A 20,148-nucleotide genomic window follows, 5' to 3' on the forward strand; every position below is an offset into this window, starting at 1 on the left:
AAGAAGCTGACTGTTGGCCAAGGAGACTTTCTGGTGGTGACTGCACTATTGATCTTTGTGGCTGGCCTGCTCAGGGAGCCGTGAAAATGCAGGCACAAACACCTGTGCTTTCATACAGATGGTCTCAGCACATGGGGACAACAGCTCTAGAAGCAATGACTTCACCTCAGTTGAAATACTTAGCATTAAAAAAATTATTTTCTTACATTGTGGTTAATCAGTGTTTGACTTCTACCCTTAGCTGTAGTCCCTGTAGGGTCAAAACAGGGGAAGGAAGGGCACAGGCTCTGTGGAGAGGCTCCATGGTGCTCTTGTTATGGGGTTAAAGATTTAGGCTTTGTGAACTGGAAAAGCATGGACTAAAAATTCCTTAAGTGCAAATCACAACTCTTCACGAGCCTACAATATTGGAAAACTGGGTTTATGATTTTTCCCCCAATATAAATTAAAAAAATGCCTGGACATCTGATCCTATTTGAAAAAAAATAGATTTTCGGTAAACATTTGAAGTTACGATAAAGACTGCAAGAACAATGAAAGGAAATCCTTTGAGAGTTTCAGATATTTTCAGTAGCTCTGTGTATGAGCACGTGTCTGTAAGTTTAACAGGAAACAAGGTTCTGGAAGAGGGAGACGTGGGAGAAGGGGAGGAGAGAAGGGAAACAATTTTATGACTGCCTCATGATGGGGCTGGTTACATTCATTGTTTAAAAGGATATACTTTTGGGCTATGCAGATTCTCCTTGAGACAAGCAGGTAAAATCTCTCTAGTCAGATCCTGGTTCTACAATATTATCAACAACAAACAAAAAACTAGAACGGAACATTTAGGATGCTCTAGGCACTCTGCACAGAGCTATCTCATTTAACACTCATACCCTAGTTGGGTTTTTTTTTTAAATTCAATTTATTTATTTTTGCATGGAATAACTGGGGTGTAGGCCAGAGTATTGGGGGTAAGAGTATTCACCAGAGACAGAGTGGGGAGCAGAGCAGACAGATCTACTGAAGTAAACTGCTGAGGGGAGCAGCGGGCGAGACAGGAGTGGTCTGCTGCGCCATGCGGGTCAGCTCCCTGGCCCAGGATAGAACTCAGGCTGTCAGGGTGATAGTGCTGAGACTTAACCCCTAGGCCACCAGGGAGGCCCTCACACCCTATCTTTGAGCTAGCAATTATTATCCACTCTTTTACAGACTAAGAAGCAGCCAGGGAGGCTGTGTCATTTACCCAGCATCACAGAGCAGAGCTGGAGTTCAAACTCTAACGGACATTGTCAGGATAGTTGGGCGGAACTATCCAGCGGGATGGTGGGGAGTCTGGAGGTGTTTTGGGGTGTCATTATGACTGGAGGGGTGCATACTGTTGATTTTCAGTGGAGGTTACCCAGGTCTTTGATAACTAAATGTCTTTACAATTTTTTCCTTTAAGAATTATTTTTATCAGTGTAGTCTTAATTTTTTAATGGGTCTGAATCTCCTCTTGTGATTTGATCCAAACACAATATAAACGTTTGAAGCAGTCTCTAAATTATTATCGGATATGTTTACGAGGGAGCCAGGGAAAGAGGAAGAGGAAGACAGCAAGCTGAAACAATAAAAATGGAAACCAAATATAATCACCCACAGCCAGTCTGCTAAGTCTTCATTACTTTTATGTCATAAGTAACACTGCTGTCCACATCTGATATCATTACTCTACGATGCCCTTTTTCAAATTAATAAAACAAATTTGGAGTGATTATTCAACATTATGAAAACACTATTAATAAATATTTTTCTTACTAATTATAATAAAGTAAAAATCAAAATCAACAATCAACTATAAACCAGAGGCACACTACAGGGGGTGGGGAGGAGGGAGTAGGATCAAAACAAGGGGGGTGGGAATTGTATAGGGAATATAACCAAGATGAAAATGCATACATTATGCAAAAATGAAAAATGATGTAAAAATATATAAAATAAAAAAAGAAATAAAAAGTTCAAGTGAAATAAAGCTAAAAACTATTAATTAAAAAAATATTTTTCTGCCATAGTTCTTTAAAAGTCTTTTCCAAGGCACTGACAGACTAATATCAAAGTTAGGTTTAGTCTGAGGAGTACACTGGTTGCCTTTTCAAGTATCCAACTACAAATAACCATATTCCATTAACAAAGACCATTACAGGTAAAATCCTATTGTGTAAACACATTGCTAGTACCTAGAAATCAAGGTGTTTGTAATTTCATACTTCTGAAGATGTTGACATAGAATAAAAAAATGCTCTCTCCTAGAGAGATATTTGAAAATTTCGAAAGAGAAATCTCTTGGAAGAATGTCACTCATGGTACAAATTTGTTGACAGAAAAAAATTTCTGAACTATCATAGGAAAAAACATTTAGGACAATGTACTTCTAATGTTGCAGCTCCTTAAAGTTAACTTTTAAAATGTGTGAAATCTAAAGTCAATTGTATAAATCTTAAGTAAAATTACAATTTACTCATAAGTGGTTTTGTATTTCTGCCTTTAACATTTAATGCATTCTGAAATGTTAGGCACTAGAATAACTAACGGATGACTATTTTGGTGCCTTTTAAATCTCCATTTAGACTATGGTGGTGGTGGCCTATGGACGATTTGGTGGTGGGTACACTATGGTGGAAATACTGATGGGGGTATCCAAATATTACCTCAATTAAAGTAAAAATCAGTATCAATATCAAATCAATATCAAATCAAGCAACTATAAACCAGAGACACACTATGGGGGAGGAAGGAGTAGGATCAAAACAAGGGGGCTGAGAATTGTATGAGGACCATAACCAAGATGAAAATGCATACATTGTGCAAAAAATGAAAAATGATGCAAAAAATGTATAACATAAAGAAAAAGAGAAAAATTATAGAAAACGTGTTCTAAAAAAATCATCTTTGATTAAAAAAATAAAACCTCTCCATTGCTGCAGGTCCAATCAACCCTTCTTTTCCACTGGGTCAACTGATTTCCAGAGGTCTATTTTCTTCAAAGGTGGGCATTCGACACCACGGTCTCATAAACACAAGTTCAATATTACCCTTTTTCTTCCCAGAAGCAACAAAATACCTCCCGGTGAGAAAGTATTTTTAAAAAATTCTTGTCAAAAATCAACCCTTCAGAACACTTTTGGAAAGATGAATGGAGATACCAGAGGCTCTCATTCTGTCCTGAGACCCTTACCTTCATTTTCTGTATTGGCTGGCACAGAGTCAACCCCAAAAGGATGCCAGGGCTGGAGGTCATCCAGGCTGAACTCTCCGTTCACGGGGAGAAGCTCCACGGTGGTTTTCGTCTCGGTCAGAGATGGCATGAGCGCGTCATTCCCATAACTGATTCTCGGTTCACTGATCATGTTGGCCAAGACGTCATCTGAGTAGTTTTGCTCTTTCTGAAGCAGCTCATCTAAGCAAAACAAAGTCATGTCCATGGTGAGGATCAGCACCATCCACACGAGCCTGTCCTGTGTGCCAGGACCGAGTTGAACTGCTTGACCTGTACAATCTCATTTATCATGATGCCGGAGGGACCGAATCACCACCTTACAGATGGGGGCACCTGGCTGTTAAACCACTCTCCCAAAGACACAGCTGCAAGTGCCAGTGGTTGGATTTGAACCCACAGATAAGCAAATGTTCCCAGAGGTGAAAGGCCTCAGAACCAAATCACCACTTCCTCTTGTGACATAGAATTTCCAGTGAATAACATGCTTTGGTGAGGGGAGGGGTTCATGGCCACACACAGGTACAATTTCTTTCAAGTCCAAGGCCATAGCAGGCAAATCCCTCATCTTTGCTCCAACACTTCTAAGGACACAGAAAGCATGATCAAAGGACCGTCTGCTCCTTTCCGGAACTGTTATCCTAGTTGAATATACCTGCTTCTCCCCAAAGCTCCCCTGGTGTTACAGGATCTAGATTCTGAAGTAACAGAGAGACAGTGCCTGGGTTGTCTCAGCTGGGGCCTCTGCAGACACGAAGCTCTGCTCCAGCCTCACCTTCTGAGGGCTGACCATTCCTGCCTCACGCGTGACCTCAGGACAACTCTCCTGCCTTCCTCTTCTGCTGTCTCTTTTCCAAAGCACGTTATCGGTTTTATCACTTTATAAAACTCACTGAACACAATCAACTTTATGGGACATAATTGATTTATCTGAAATTCTTCAAGTCTGATGAAAATGCCCAATAATATATGTTATTATTGAAAATATTTTTACTAGAAAGGAGAGCTCGGAACAGAACCTAATATCAAGTGTAGTTTTGTTTTAAAACCATGGTATCACAAGATTCACGAATCTCATTAAGTTGCCAAAGATGCACCAAGGTTTTTGTGTGACGTTTTTTAAAATTTGAGACCTATAAAGAGCATGTGTGCGATTAACAATATTAATCAGAATATATCATTTTCCAATCATACCTCTGTCAAGAGTTTACTACATTATATATTTCAAACCAATCATTAGTTACTATTATTGCTGCAGAAAAAAAAACCAGGATTTAAAATGTGATCTGCAACATTTTGCTATCATCCTTTACACTCTTTTTTAAATCGACCAAAAATTTTATCTGAAAAATAAAAACTCCATTGAAATATATCTATTAAAACAATTTGACAGAATAGCATTAAAGCATATGATTAATATCCTTCCATGGAGTCAGCTTTATTGCAAGATACTTTAAATGATGAAATCCCAAGCAAATCAGTCCTTTGTAAATCTTATTTGAGTTATAATAAAGTATCTGTCCACTGTGGCACTATTCTAAAATTCAATACTTGATGTCTGTAATGACCTTTCTTGAACAGATGAAATGTCCCCCCTCCCCAATTAGGATTTCTTCCAATATTTTCATGTCTTACAGAGTCATAGGTAATGGCTAATAACTTAGCCAGTGTCTGCCTTAATACATCAAATGGGCATTTCTGTTGTATAAATCTTATGCTTTGACTGTTAAGCACTTACTATACAAAAGAGCAGCTCTTCTGGAATTATTATTGGTGCTTATATGTTCATCTCGAGAGAGGGTAACCTTTGTCAGCATCATCTGCTCACCTGGCGCCATGTAGTTCTTGGCGACTGCATTTACCATCAATTAAACTCCTTATCCATCTGGAAACTTCTTCTGTGTCTTGCACACACAGTTCTGAGCTTCTTCCCTGTGAAGTCTCTGAATAACTCTTCTTGTGCCCTTATCCTAAGCTTTTCATAGGGATTATCTTCTTATATTGCTCTTGCTATAATTATCCCCTTTGGAAATGCCATTCACTCTTGACGCCCTAAGGATCTCCTACTTTGGATGAATCTGAAAAGTATTTCTCCAGCTTTGACTTTTCCTTTCCACTCTCGTTTATATATTTCTAAGTCTGTTGGATCAATGAATTTAGGTCTTCCACACACTTTATGTACAAAACTAACTACTTAGTATGTATGAAAAAAAAAAAAAAAAGCATACCGAAGGGCTGCCTGCTCCTTTCTGGAACAGTTCTCCTGTTTTTGTCCTTTGTCTTCTATTATTTTCTTGTTTTCTAAATGACAGAACCATTTTCCAGCCATAGGGCTAACACCTGCAGAAACACCTATATCTCTGTATTTCTCTGAGCCCATACTTTATTACTAGCAACTGCCTTCTAATTCCATTTCTAGATAGTCTACTTCTCATTCCTGCTTCTTACTGTTAACCTCCTTGTAACTCCACTGTGTTTTGTTCTTGCCTGGATCACTGTGATGGCCTCCTCTCTGCCTCCTCTAGTTTCTATCCCTATTTATTCCCACATCTTTTTTTTTTTTTCTGATTCTGAGAAATGTTTCCTCCCCATTGCAGTAACTTCTCATTTTCTACCAAATTAATGCCAAATTCTTTCGCTAGATGCTAAAATTCCCAGCTCATTTTTCCAGCAGCGAGGCTCATACCTCTTTACTGTACACACCCATGATGTGTGATTTATAAGGCCAAGTATAGATCTGGTCTTCCATGACACTGTGTCTTTGGTGATGTTAATGAGGCAACCTTGAGAACGACTTTAGGCTTACCTAAGGATGTGGGCTGATGGTGGGACTAGAGAGGTGAAACGTTCCAGCAAATGAACCAAACCCAAGGAGGGAGCTGTGGGATCCTCCAGTCTACAGGCAGTCAGCCAGAGCACAGGTTACAACCTGGCATCTGAAGTGAGGAGGGGGGCAGTTTCATTGCGTTATGTTCTCAACCTATGGGACTGATGCTTTCTCCAGGTAGACAGTGTCACAATTGAGTCGAATTGTAGGACACCCAGCTGATGTGGGAGAATCGTGGGTCTGGGGAAAGACATCCACACAATGTGACAGAAGTACATTTGCCAGACTGAGCATCTTGGGGGATCCCCTGCTAGGACCATGCATTCCCACAGAAGACCTTTGCTCTCTGTTCCTGCTGCCTAAATTATCTAGGCTACAAAAGCTTAAAAGTCCCCTCCTCTACAGCTCTCCTCTCAACAAGCTCTATGATGAGGGCACTGTCTTTATAGCCCAAGAAACTGAGGCTGGGAGACATGATCCAAGTCTTCAAGAGTCCGTGGTTAATGTGCATAGATACTGAAATCCAAGTCCTGGGGTACATACTACAAACCTCCTGCAATGAATCCCAACTATGCAGCCTCAGGGTCCCAGAGGAGGGGCCTTCTATTAGCCTCAAATACCACCATTTTGTGCTTTCACAGTAAAAAGTAAAGAATGTGTTTTGAGTCAAACAGACGCCATCTTGTCTCCAGCTTCCACGCTGAGACTTCACCTTAAACTTACGACTCTGCACTTGCGTCTGACAATAGGAAGTGCATACTTGGAAGTAAATATGAGCAAATGCTGATCCTGACAACACCCCCCAGCTTTCTGTCTGGAGACTTTTGCCCACCAGTCAGGGACAGATGGATGGACGTAGGAAATAATCCAAAAGGTTTCACAACAAAGTGTGACTCAATCGCAGACCATTTCTCTGCCTGATCCTTTAATTCCCCTCCATCCTGACCCCAGTAGTACACACCTTAGGTAACCTGCCCCTCAGGGGGTGGGCCTCAAACATAGTTTTATTCTCAAATAAAACCCCCCTTTGATAATATTGCAGCCTTATCATTTCTCTTGAGTTGACAGGAGAAACCAGGCATTAAGGGCACAAGTGTTCCACAATATCTTCCATTCTTATGGGCTTGGCTCCTGACTTCAACACCAGCAGCCCCAGTGGGAAGGCTACTGGTTTGGTCCCGAAGCTGGCATTCTCCCAGATGTGGGAGCTGGAGGGAGTCTCGTTCCCATTTCAGCCCAAGGTGGTAAAAGAAAGTAGAACAGTAAAAATCTTCTATCTGCACCTCATAAAATATCCAGAGCATTTAAGATTGAGGTAAATTGTGGCACCCCCTTTTATTTTTTATCTCTTATACTTTTGGGAAGAAATTTCTTCCAAATGGCTACTAAAATGCTAAGCCCTGGGTGGTTAATTTTCTCAGTTTATTATATTCATTTTCAGAAAATGAAAGTGAGGATAAAATATTCAATATTTTCACAGAGTGAAAAGCACTTAGGATTTTTTTTTTGGGGGGGAGGAGGGACATAATAGCAGAAATCCACATTCCTGTCTCAACTGAACACAGAAGATTTAGAAAGAACCATGTCTGGTTATCTCATTTGGAACAATGAAGTAATGAGGTTTTTAGGAGGAAAAGAATGGTGTAAAGAATGGATTACCATTAGCTGCCGACGGTTTAATTTTATGATCATAAAAGGTCTAAGGCAGACAACTACCTGTGACATTATTAAGGGTTTGGGAGTTGACCAATGGCTAATGCCACTGGCACTGGGCAATTCTGCTTATGATAAAAAACAAAACAAACAAAACAAAAACCCCGAGTCAAATGGGATCATTGCATTGCTCATTCCGAGTGGAACTTTATCTTTGAACTCAATGGCGCGACTAATCACCCAGAAACCACATTTCTACTATGTTGGTGGCCCTGATGGATGATCTTATTATCTGAATTAACTTAATATTTTATTACAATGCTTTGATGGCAAATAATGGGGATTTCCAGAGCTTTTAAGCACCTACATTTGCCAAGAGCTGTATTAAACCGAGACACTAGAGGTTCACTGGCCTCTAAGGCTCTCTTTTTTTCTTAAAAGCTATTTGTTATCGCCACAAATTGCAGCAGTTACCTCCAGAGTCAAACATCTTCTCCTGTAATACCCAAGCATGTGAGCTTTGTAGTTAAAAATGAAAATGTTTAACTGAGCTCCATCCTGGTAATATTTAATCTACAGTTTAAACAGTAATAGAGGCTTTATTTCAAATATTAAACCTACAAGGAGCCTGACCCTTCACCTTGCTCTTTTAAAAATGCTTTGAGGATGTACATTAGACATACTTACAGTAAAAAAAAAGTGGTAAACACCCCCCACCCCCAATCTCACCAGTCAGCTCTCAGTGAAAATATTTTGAAGACAACAACATTGAAAGAGACCCTATATTGATGCCACCTTCAAATAAGCTAGAATATTTTGTTTCTGTAGAAGCCAGAGGGGCCTCAAGGGTTCTTTAGGAAAGAAACAGCTTCAGAAAAGAACTGCTGAATGGGGAACACCAGGATTCTAGATAATTCCTTTAATACTCTTTTAATTATTAATCCACTAGTCAAACTCCTTCTGAAAATTTAATGGCCACATTTTAGGTTTCAAGAAAATAAGGTTTACAGGCAGACATTCAATCAGTTCTCCATTACAAGCTTCAGTTGTCTTACTGAACTAACCTCTTGCACCCACTAAACACATCTGAGGTGGGGCGGAAATTTTCCTTCAAGCACAAGAGATTTAACCTTAGTCTTTCTCCCTAAGAACCGCACATATCTGATTGGAGATTGGCGTGACCATGAGGTCTCCTAGGTTTGCTGAGTTTTCTTTTGTACACCATCAAACTGAATTGCGATTGTTTTTCTCTATTTTCTAATTCTTCTAGTTCCCAGAGGATAAATATAAGCTTATCTGCAGCCTCTCCTTCAAACAGAAATTTCCCTTCAACCTCATCTAACCAGGGATTCCACACGACCAATTCTTATCTTTCTAATAACCATCTTTAGGTATGCATCTGGAAGGAGAGAGAAGCACACTTCTGTCCAATGCAATCCTCACCCCTTTAACCGCCACAGCTGCATTGGATGGAAGTCTTTGTTAAAGGGATGTAATTCTTTCACTATGAAGAAGTCCTGCTATAAATTTGCATTCATCCATTCTAGGTATTTTGCCCACATCAGGACTATGAGAACAGATTTAATTCTGCCCTGGCAGTGTTGTACATGTCTGATGCCCACCTCAGCATGTCACTGCCATGCTGCTCCACAGAGTTAATATTGCCAGAGCCTCTCCATCTTGCTTCCTTCATCTGTAGGAACAGAGGACAGACAGTCTATGCAGTTCCTTCGCTTTGAATGCTTTATCTCTATGCTGGCTATGGGGGTGTCCTCTGGGAGCCGGTTAGAAATGCAGACTCTGCTTCCATCCCAAGCGAGGGAGTCAGAATCCGCACATGAATGTGATGCCCATGAGCACTTTACACTTGTAACCAAATGTCACCACGGCCACAAGTTATACCGAGGCTCGCCACCCAATAGCCTCGTTATCCCCTTCAAGAAAGACAAACAAGCCTTGAAACAAAACAAAACAGTGAATGCTCTATGAAAGATGAGTATGGCCAAGAAACAGCACTGCCAGGGGAAACCCTACTCCCTAACACCCCAAAGACATATTCTTCGGACCCAGCACTCTGCCACCTTTGGGCTCTCATTTCCAGAAACACTGCTGAACCAGAGTCACAGAAAAGGAAGGGACAGGCATGATTTTGCTAGACGCTTTGTCAAACAGGAAATCCCACAGCAGCCCGAGCAGGGAAGTGTGCAGGAAACGGTCGACATTATCCAGACTCTGGGAAAAGAATGCACCGCAGTGTGCAGGGCACTCGAGGACAGCTGCGCTGCCCGCCCCTGCCGAGACCAGCCCAGCCAGGCGGGACACTCTTTTTTTTTTTTTAAAAGGTTTTATTTATTTATTTTTCTAAAGATTTATTTTATTTATTCATGCATACAAGAGCTGGGGTGCAGGCCAGAGGTGTGGGGGGTAAAAGGATTCACCAGAGACAGAGTGGGGAACAGAGCAGGCAGATCCACTGAAATACACTGCTGAGGGGAGCAGCTGGGGAGATAGGAGAGGTCTGCTGCACCATGTGGGTCACCTCCCTGGCTGGGGAATCAAACTCATGCAACAGTGGCTGGCGATAGCTTTATAGTGCTGAGACTTTAAACCCTGCACGACCAGGGAGGCCCCCAGGCCTCACTCTTCCCAAGCATAAACTTTGTTCAGTGGAGTAGTTGCTGCTTGGAGCATGGCTTTGGGGGAGACCCTATGTAGTCTTCCAGGGGTTCTTACATTCGGCTGCCTGACGGGGATGGACTGTGTCTTTTAGGACAACTGAATAGAGCGAGATCAACTCCACCAACTCCACCTCCATTTCGGTGGCCTTTTCATACCCATTAGCTCGTTTGAAATCCCCAGTGGGATTTTCACCTCCACTGACGGTTGAGCAAACTGTGATATCCATTTTGAGAAATACACTTCCACTTAGCAATGTGGCAGAACCGGGATTCAAACCCAAGTACTCTGATTCCAAGTGCTACCTTCTCCATCCTCCACAAAAAAATTCTATTTTTATGGATGACAAGTTCTTTCACTTTGATTAGAATTAACTATTATAGAAATATATCACAAGCATCCTGCTTTGCCTAGATTTTGAAAGATTTGATAGATTTGAAAGTGATGACTTCAGTGGTATCTTTTTTTCTTATGAAGAAACCAGGGTATGAGATCAGAGCCCCAGCGGAGGGTCACAGGGCTACCCAGGGCGAGAGAGCTGAAGAGCCGGCTGGGTCTCAGCTGCCCAACCACCCGCTGGTCCTGCTTTTGGGGAGCAGACACTCAGTAGCAGGTTCCCCTCCTAACACCTGTTTCCCCTTTCTTTAGATTTCCCTTTCTCAGGAAGGCTGACATAAATCTGATAGCCGTGAGACTCGTCATTAGGTTTCTCTAGTTCTGAGTCAAATTTAGAATAATTTAGATTCCTTTTGTATTTTGTGTTGTTGAAATGATAAAACAGTGGGCTGATTTCTCGATCACCCCAAATATTCCTTTCCCAACACTGAGGTGACCAGAATATCTCAGTGGCCCAGTGTGACACAGCTTTGGACCTTGTGGTCATATTTTCCAATTTTGGGGGAAAATATAAACATATTATTGTAAAATAATGCTGTTCCACAAATCTAGTTTTCACTCTGACCTCCAGAAAACCCGGCCAGTCTTTTCATGTTTAGTCACATTATCCAGCTTGAAGGTCTGTGAGTCGAAATTCAACTCCGTGTCTAAAACTGAGGTTATTTTTTCAGTAGTTTTGGGGACAGATTTTTGGGGACAGATTTTCAACGGAGCATGCTTTGTCTAGTTAAAAGCCACAATCTGTCCCTGGGAGCGATACAAACGTGACTGCACAACAATTGTGAGCAGATTCCTCATTGCAAGTGACATTTTCCTGAAGGATCATATGTCTGGAGTAAGAGGGTGTGGAAGGAGTCCCTTTTCACTGAAGACAGATTTCCTTTTGACTTTCATACAGCATAGATCAAACAACTCAGACCTACAACGCCATCAGTTGGAAGCCAGATAAAAGTCAGTCAGGCTACTGGGCCTCTAAAAACAGATTAAAGACTTCCTTCTTTGTGTTGACTTGAGGAACTTCTGCCAAGGTCCTGATCCTATTTCCAATTACATCAAGAGTCTTGGTCCTGCTTGGGTAGCTGGGGCCTAAGCAATTCTCAAGGAGCACAATCTTCTAAAGTTTAGACTAAAACTCGTTTATATATTCACAGAAATAATCTCCAGGGGTATGCTACGTTGAGTTTATCATTCTCATATATAAATACACACCCTAAGAAAATGCCTTTGTTTTAAGCAAACACATAATGAAGACTTTAGGGCAAATAAGTTTGCAAGTTAATTAAAAAAGAATAAGAAATTTTATGTAATATTTTCAGAACTTTAATTATACTCAGATAAAAAGTTCACTACCGTGGTGCTGAAACCATCGTGCCAACTGTAACCTGAATCTGCCTGGATGTTTCCCTCTTGGTCAAGATTTGCTGAAACCAGGGCCTCCCTGGTGCCTAGGGGTTAAGTCTCAGCACTATCTCTGTGATGGCCCGAGCTCTACCCTTGGCCAGGGAGCTGACCCACATGGTGCAGCAGACCTCTCCTGTCTCTCCCGCTGCTCCCCTCAGCCGTGTATTTCGTCAGTCTGCCTGTTCTGTCCCCAGCTCTGTCTCTGGTGAATCCTCTCACCCCCTGCACCCCTGGCCTAAGAAAAAGAAACATACCGGATGGTCTCACTCATAGCAGGAATTTAGAAAACCTAAATAAGGGACCAGGAAAAAGATTAATTATAATAAAGAAAAAAATCGAAATCAACAAGCAACTATAAACCAGAGACACACTATGTGGGGGAGGGGCGGAGAGGAGGGATTAGGGTCAAAATAAGGGGTGTGGGAATTGTATGGGGAATATAACCAAAATGAAAATGCATACATTGTGCAAAAATGAAAAATAATGTAAGAATTATATAAAATAAAATATAAAAATAAAATAAATACATAAAAAAATCTTACAATAAAGAAATAATTCTTTTAAAAAAAGATTTGCCAAAATGGCACATATGGCCTACCAAGTACACACACAAACTACATCACCTTTGCAAACAAAAATGAAAATGATGGGATTTCTACGTTCATAGTCCTTAAACATAAATCAGTGGTTTCATATGGTCTTTAACACAGGAAACAGCTGTCTCTTCACATGCCAGAGGAGAGAGTGGCTGTGAGGGCAGGAGAGCGTGCTTTCTGACCGAGCAACAGGATCTCCAAAAGTAATGATGATGTGGAATTCTCTTTCAACTTGTCTTTAAGAGCTTAACCCCACAGCCAAACCTAGGCCTTCACCGTGATTCCTTCTTTCTATGGAAAATGTCATCAGTCAGTTGCAATTACAAGTCATATAAATCCAGTGCAAACATTGTAGAAAACATAAGAAATAACAATAATTCACTTGCGGTCTATCAGAGATAACCAAGAGCCATAGATTTTTTTAAAATAGTTTTATCCTTTATAGAATTGATTATCTCATCTCTTCCTATCATCACTTTATTATCTAATTTTATGTCTGTGGTCAATAAGAATAAATTCTGAGAAGTTACTGAGGCACATCTTGGGAATTACGATGACTGGGTTTGAGGACATAGAGACATGGAGTCTTGAGGAAGAGGGTTTTTCTTTCTTTTCTTTTTAAATTTTTATTTATTTATTTATTTTTAAAGATTTATTTATTTATGTATACAAGCACTGGGTACAGTCAGAAGCACGGGAGGGTGAGAGAATTAACCAGAGCCAGAGCGGGGAGCAGAGCAGGCAGACTGACGAAGTACACTGCTGAGGGGAGCAGCGGGTGAGACAGGAGAGGTCTGCACGCCATGTGGGACCCTCACCCCGCGGCCAGGGATCGAACCTGGGGGCAGCTTCGCAACCCAGAGCTCAACCACTGCGCCATAGGGGAGGCCCAGGATGAGGGTTTTTCTAGCTTCATGCTACCATGGGTCAGCCTCAGTTTTCTTAACAAAAACCAAAAGCCAGATTTCATTTCAAATGATGATCGAAACAGATATTTCTACTTTTTCTTTTTGAAAAAATCAAATTCAAAAACTCTGTATTTACTGTATTAAAACATACTCATTTTAAAACATCAAATTAATTCACCTCAAAATTTGGACCCCAGTATACTAATGGCAATTTCAACACCCCCCTCTCTTTTGGAAGGGTAATATAAGCAACCTCTCTTTGAATATAATTTAAACCTCAATAACAAATTAAAAAATGATTCACATTATGGTGCCTTTAAACATGTCTTTTCATCTTTCCAGTGCAGTAAACATTAATTAACCTTGGCTAATTAAAGCAGCCACGGTTTACAAATTTACTCATTAATCAGCCCCAAGCAAATGCAAAGCACTTAGTCTTTTCTAATTTGTACCAATTAAATATGGAAATTATTATTTTTTTAAAATGAAGAGGTCATAAATTCAAGACATGCAGTCCTTTGGTGCAAATTTCATAGTGTTTTAGAAAGAAACTTGGAAAATTGTCTAGACTCATAGAAATCAGGGCAAAGAAAAAATAAAACTGCCTATTACAGGCTTTACTGTGTTTCTTCAAAAGGTATGTTGAAATCCTAAATCCCCAGTACTGGTGAAGGTGACCTTATTCAGAAATAGGCTCTCTGCAGCTGTAATTGGGTGAAGGGGAGCAGTAAGGTGGGTTCTTGATCATACTAAAAAAGACACACTGAGAGGGAAATTAGGTGAGGATAGAGGTAGAAATTGGATTAGTGTGTCTACAAGCCAAAGGAATGCCAAGAATTTGTTGCTATATCAGAAGCCAAGAGAAAGGAATGGATTCCGTTTCCTCTCCAGCTTTCAGAAGAGGGAGTGTGGCTCCGTAGACATCCTGATTTCAGTATGATAAGAAAACAAATTTCTGTTGTTTTAGGCTACCCCATCTGTGGAATTTCTTATGGCATCCCTAGAATATGAATATGTTGGCACATATAAGCGAATATTAATGACTAGCTGATAAGATAAGCCTTTGTGGCATAATAAACAAACTGGAATAGAATGCAGTTTCTGAGTGAGCCCATTCTTCAAGGCTGGGACAGGTAGACCGAGAAGAATAAAGAACTCCAGACTCTAAGAGTCGAATGTATCCAGACAGCATTGTTTCCCTGTGGAACACCAAAAAGTGCTCCAGGGGCGAGTGAACGGCTCCTTCAGTTAACTCCAAGAAGCTCTCTTCCCTTCTGCAGTGAGCACAATCCACCTCCCTTTCTTTCTTTTTTTTTTTTAAAAAGATGTATTTATTTATGCATACAAGAACTGGGGTACAGGCCAGAGATGCAGGGGGTGAGAGGATTCCCCAGAGAAAGTGGGGAGCAGAACAGGCAGATGTACTGAAATACACTGCTGAGGGGAGCAGAGGGCCAGGCAGGAGAGGTCTGCTGCGTCATGTGGGTTGCTCCCTGGCTGGCTGAGATCGAACTCAAGCTGCAGTGGCTGGCAGTAGCTTGATAGCACTGTCTTTAACCCCTGTGCCACCAGGGAGGCCCACACCTCCCTTTCTTGACCATCTATTGCTACATGTCTTAACCTAAGACCATGGAATTCTGGATACCAGAATCAACTCAAGCTCAGCCAGGAGATGGAAGGATCTAAGTTTCAATCTTCTTATAAGCACAGAGGGTATATCAGATCCTCTCTAAGAAGCCAGCAGCTGAGCTGTCCCTGGCAGCAAACTGCATGGCAAAAGCCTGCCAGTTTTCAGCTTCAGGTTTCCTAACTGAACAGAAGCGGGGCTAATGCCAGTCTTGAGTCTGTGGCCACGCCCACATCCAGCGACCCCCAGGGAGTGATTTGGGACAGCTGGAGTCCTTTAAACGACTGAGCAGATCAATTTCAATGAAGGGTTCACAGCAACAAGTTGGGTTTATAAGATTTCTATGTCAAGTCACCCTCTGAGATACTTTAAGAAGCAAAGGAATAATTTGCTTTCAAGTATAATCTGCAAAGCCATTCACTATTGTTTAACAGAGAGCTGCCTCTCAGATTTAGCATCTGGAACTGGTGTGCTGCATATAGACCTTTTCTTGGTAATTTCTTGGTCAGTTTTCTAAGAAGCAAACTGGTGCCTGCCTGAGTTACCATTAGGTTCCGAGTAGCATCCAGCATTACCACTCACCATTTAGAACACTTGTAACTCCAAGGGTGTTTTGTCGATTTCCTCCTTCCTCCCTTATCTAAATCTGAAGAGGGTCTAAGTGGATAATTTCTTTAAGTACAATGCCACTATCGATAATAGAAAGAGAAACATCTAAAGGGGGAGGAAAATATTCTGGCAAATACAACATAGATATGCAATTTCTAAAAGAGCAAATCAAATCGCAAATGGGGAAAAAGGCTTTGAAAGCTAGCATTTTCAGCCAGAGGCCTGCCCTGAGTGTGTATCATTTATTCCCTTCAGATACAGTTTAATCAAAGTTAATAAGCAGTTTATGCCAATTGGTTTTTCAGCTAATAGGAAGTCTTAACTTAGATAAACAACACGTAGCCATCAACTCTGCCACTACTAAACAAACTCTCAATACATGTGAACTTCGAAGTTAATAGTACTTTGCTGTAATATTTTATACAATCATTGCTTTGGAAATAAGCACCACTAGAAATCCACATGGCTAATTTTCCAGGCTACAGCAATTTTTCAATGACAGGGATTGACACTCTCTATACTCAAGACCAACATAAATATAATCTGAATGTGTCAGAATTCTTGTATTTTTGCCATTTCATATATGCATGAGTTTGAGTTTTAGGACTCCTGGATGTTTATAATCAACTGGGGTAATAAGGAACCTGCAGGTTTCTGTAGGTCTGAGGTGGAATCTGCATTTTAAATAAGAAATCCTCCCAATGATGGAACTTCACTTGGCCCACGAGCACATTAAGAAACGGGCTGGGCCTTCCTAGTGGCACAAGGGGTTAAGACACAGCACTGTGAAGCTATCCACAGCCACTGCATCACGAGTTTGATCCCTGGCCAGGGAGCTACCCACATGGCGTAGCAGACCTTTCCTGATGTGCCCGCTTTACACTCCTCTCAGCAGTGTATTTCAGTGGACCTGCCTGTTCTGCCCCCACTCTGTGTCCCCACACCTCTAGCCTGTACCCCAGTTCTTGTATGCATAAATAAATCTAAAAAAAAAAAAAAGAAATGGGGGCTAACAGAATGACAATTTCCCTGGGGATCACATTTCTTCCTGACCTTACATCCAAGTACTTACAGTAACCAAACCAAACACAATAGCAAACGCAAGACACAGCTCTCTGCTGGCTGATGGCACAAAGGTGCGGAAATCACCATAGGGGCAGTGAAGGCTCCAATGACACAGGCATCCCACGAGCCTCCCCTCTAGAGAGTCCCAAGGACCTCAAGCCCTGTAGGTCAAGGCTTCCTGTATACCCAGAACACCCACACTCAGCCTCCATCCAGGGCTCCCAACTGGCTCTTCTCTGCCTTTCTTCTTTCTTTGCACCCAAGTAAGCAAAGGTCAGCTTTGGTTTCTGAAGGGTCCTTGGGCTTTGACCATTTTAGGCACATTCAGAGACTTGATTTTGACCAGGCCACTTAATCACCCAGAATGAGAGATCTGATTCCACTTTACTGTTCCCTTGAAGAGGTGTTGCTGAGTAGTGTGAATACAGCTCATGCTGACTGTGGGAAAGACCCCATCTCCTTATGTCACATCAAAGAGATCCAGAAGCCAGAGCTTCTGTCATGCTTTTCTTTTCTTCTTTTTTTTTTTATAAAGATTTATTTATCTATGCATACAAGAACTGGGGTATAAGCCAGAAGTGTGGGGGGTGAGAGGAGTCACCAGAGACTGAGTAGGGAGCAGAACAGGCAGAGTGACTGAAATACACTGCTGAGGGGAGCAGCGGAAGAGACAGGAGAGGTCTGCTGTACCATGTGGGTCAGCTCCCTGGCCAGGGATTGAACTCGTGCTGCAGACAGCTGCATAGTGCTGTGTCTTAACCCCTTGTGCCACCAGGGAGGTCCCTGTTCTGTCATGCTTTCATACAACACTTGTCTTACATAAGCATGTCATGCTAATCCAGTCACAGGGCATTTAGGTCTTTTGCGTGTGTGGAGGGGAGAGCGGATCACTGTGCTTTAGTAAATTAAGACAGCCTTGCTTTAATTTCTCTTCTTACACCTGAAGAAAGCATTTCAGGCATAAGAAGATTCTTGCGAACAAAGAAGAACAATACTGTAGGGTTGAGGAGTTAGTTTTCTGCCAAAAGGATGGCGAGAGAAATGAAGCAGAGGCTTATCCCATAGACACCAAATACACTCTGGCGGGGTCAGACTACTGGATTAAAAAATGATTTCCCTCAGCCCTAACCTAGTTCCACTTTGCCTGAAACCGCTCCTTTTTTTTTTTTCCAACTTCCTTATGATAACTGACAGTGCCAGCAGCAGTATGAAAACTGTCCTGGTGGATTCTCAGCAGAAATTTGAGGGATTCCTCCTGTTATTGTTACTTTCCTCAAAACACTTAGGTTGGGTTGGTTTGTTCCAAGTGCTAATTCTCAGGATTTGAAAAAAAAAAAAATTGCCAAGAATTTCTAGAACTTGCCTTGACTGACATAAACTATCTGAATATTTAGGAGGGAAGAGAGAAGACAGACATAGTTTATTATTGCTCCTGTAGGCCTTGTCCTGGAAATTATGAGCTCCAGGGTTACAGTAGAGTATGAAACCTTGGAAGGAAGAAACAGAGACAGTCAAACACTTCCACTGATCATTAGGCTGGTGATTTTGGCCATTTCCACCTAAGCTTCTTGACAGGTTGCATTTCCAGCTAATATTATATTGCAATTCTCCCGTATTTTCTTTTTTTTTTTTTAAAGATTTATTTATTTATTCATTCATTCATTCATTCATTTTTTTTTTAAAAAAGAGTTGTAATTTGTTAAAAAAAAGTACATAAAATATATAAATCATTACATAGATGTAAATACTGATGCAATAGCACCCAGAAGATGCTCCTGCTTTTTTCCACTTAATATACTTCAAGATCTCTCCATGGGAGGGCCAGTACATGTAAAGCTCTCTCAGCTTCGATTACTTCTTCTTACTGCATTCTATGCACATACTAAAATTTATATAACTATTCATATACTGATGGGCATTTAGATTTTCCCCATCCTTTTTTTTTCTCTTTATAAATTTTATTGTTATATTCCCCATACAATTGCAGCCCCCCCATTCTGACCCCAATCCTCCCCTCCCGCCCCCACCCCCCTAAAAGTGTCTCTGGTTCATAGTTTTTTGTTGATTTTGATTTTCACTTTCTTATATTCATTTTCCTGGTCCCTTATTTAAGTTTTCTAGATTCCTGCTATGAGTGAGACCATCCGGTATTTTTCTTTTTCTTTTTGGCTTATTTCGCTGAGCATGATCCCTTCCAGCGCCATCCATGTTGCTGCAAATTGCATGTGTTTATCTTTTTTGAATGCTGAGTAATATTCCATGGTATATATGTACCACATCTTCTTGATCCAGTCATCTATTTTTGGGCATTTGGGTTGTTTCCAAAGCTTAGCTATTGTAAACAGTGCTGCTATAAACATAGGGGTGCAGGTGTTCTTTGGAATTGATGTTTCTGTGTCCTTTGGGTAAATACCTAGGAGTGGAATTGCTGGATCATATGGAAGCTCTATGTTTAGTAGGTCCAGAAATCTCCACACAGCTTTCCACAGTGGTTGGACCAGTTTGCACTCCCACCAACAGTGCAGAAGAGTTCCTTTTTCTCCACACCCTTGCCAACATTTGTTGTTGCTAGTTTTTTTTAATATGTGCCATTCTCACTGCTGTAAGATGGTATCTCAAGGTAGTTTTGATTTGCATTTCCCTGATGACAAGTGATGTTGAACATTTTTTCATATGCCTGTTGGCCATTTGCATTTCCTCTTCAGAGAAGTTTCTTTTTAGCTCTTTTGCCCATTTTTTGACTGGATTATTTTCTTTGTTATTGTTGAGTCTCATCAGCTCTTTGCAGATTTTTGTGATCAGTCCTTTATCATTAGTGTTGGGTGCAAAAATGTTCTCCCAGTCGGTGGGGTTTCTCTTTGTTTTTGTTATTGTCTCTTTTGCTGTGCAAAAGCTCTTTAATTTGATGTAGTCCCAGCTGTTTATCTTTGCCTTCACTATCACTGCTTTGGGTGATGTGTCTGTAAAGATGTCTTTGATGTGCAAATCACGTAGTGTTTTGCCTATATTTCCTTCTATATAGTTTATGGTTTCAGGTCTTATGTCTAGTTCTTTAATCCATTTTGAGTTGATTTTTGTGTATGGTGTGAGGTGGTGGTCAAGCTTCATTCTTTTGCATGTAGCGACCCAGTTTTCCCAGCACCATTTATTGA

The 20,148-nt window shown here is 41.1% G+C and overlaps 1 protein-coding gene across 9 annotated transcripts in view; it reads right to left on the minus strand.

The window, feature by feature from the left end:
* Positions 1–20,148, minus strand: part of APP (amyloid beta precursor protein) — a gene marked incomplete at both ends in the record, with an annotated part of 251,553 nt that overhangs the window by 22,121 nt on the left and 209,284 nt on the right. For all 9 annotated transcript variants that reach the window (XM_084232427.1, XM_084232423.1, XM_084232426.1 and 6 more), the window contains one exon: positions 3,200–3,421. In XM_084232427.1, coding sequence (XP_084088553.1) covers positions 3,200–3,421 — 222 coding nt within the window. The remainder of the gene's footprint in view (positions 1–3,199; positions 3,422–20,148) is intronic.

This window comes from Talpa europaea (genome assembly GCF_964194135.1).
Source record: "Talpa europaea genome assembly, chromosome: 4".
NCBI classification, from domain to species: Eukaryota; Metazoa; Chordata; class Mammalia; order Eulipotyphla; family Talpidae; genus Talpa; species Talpa europaea.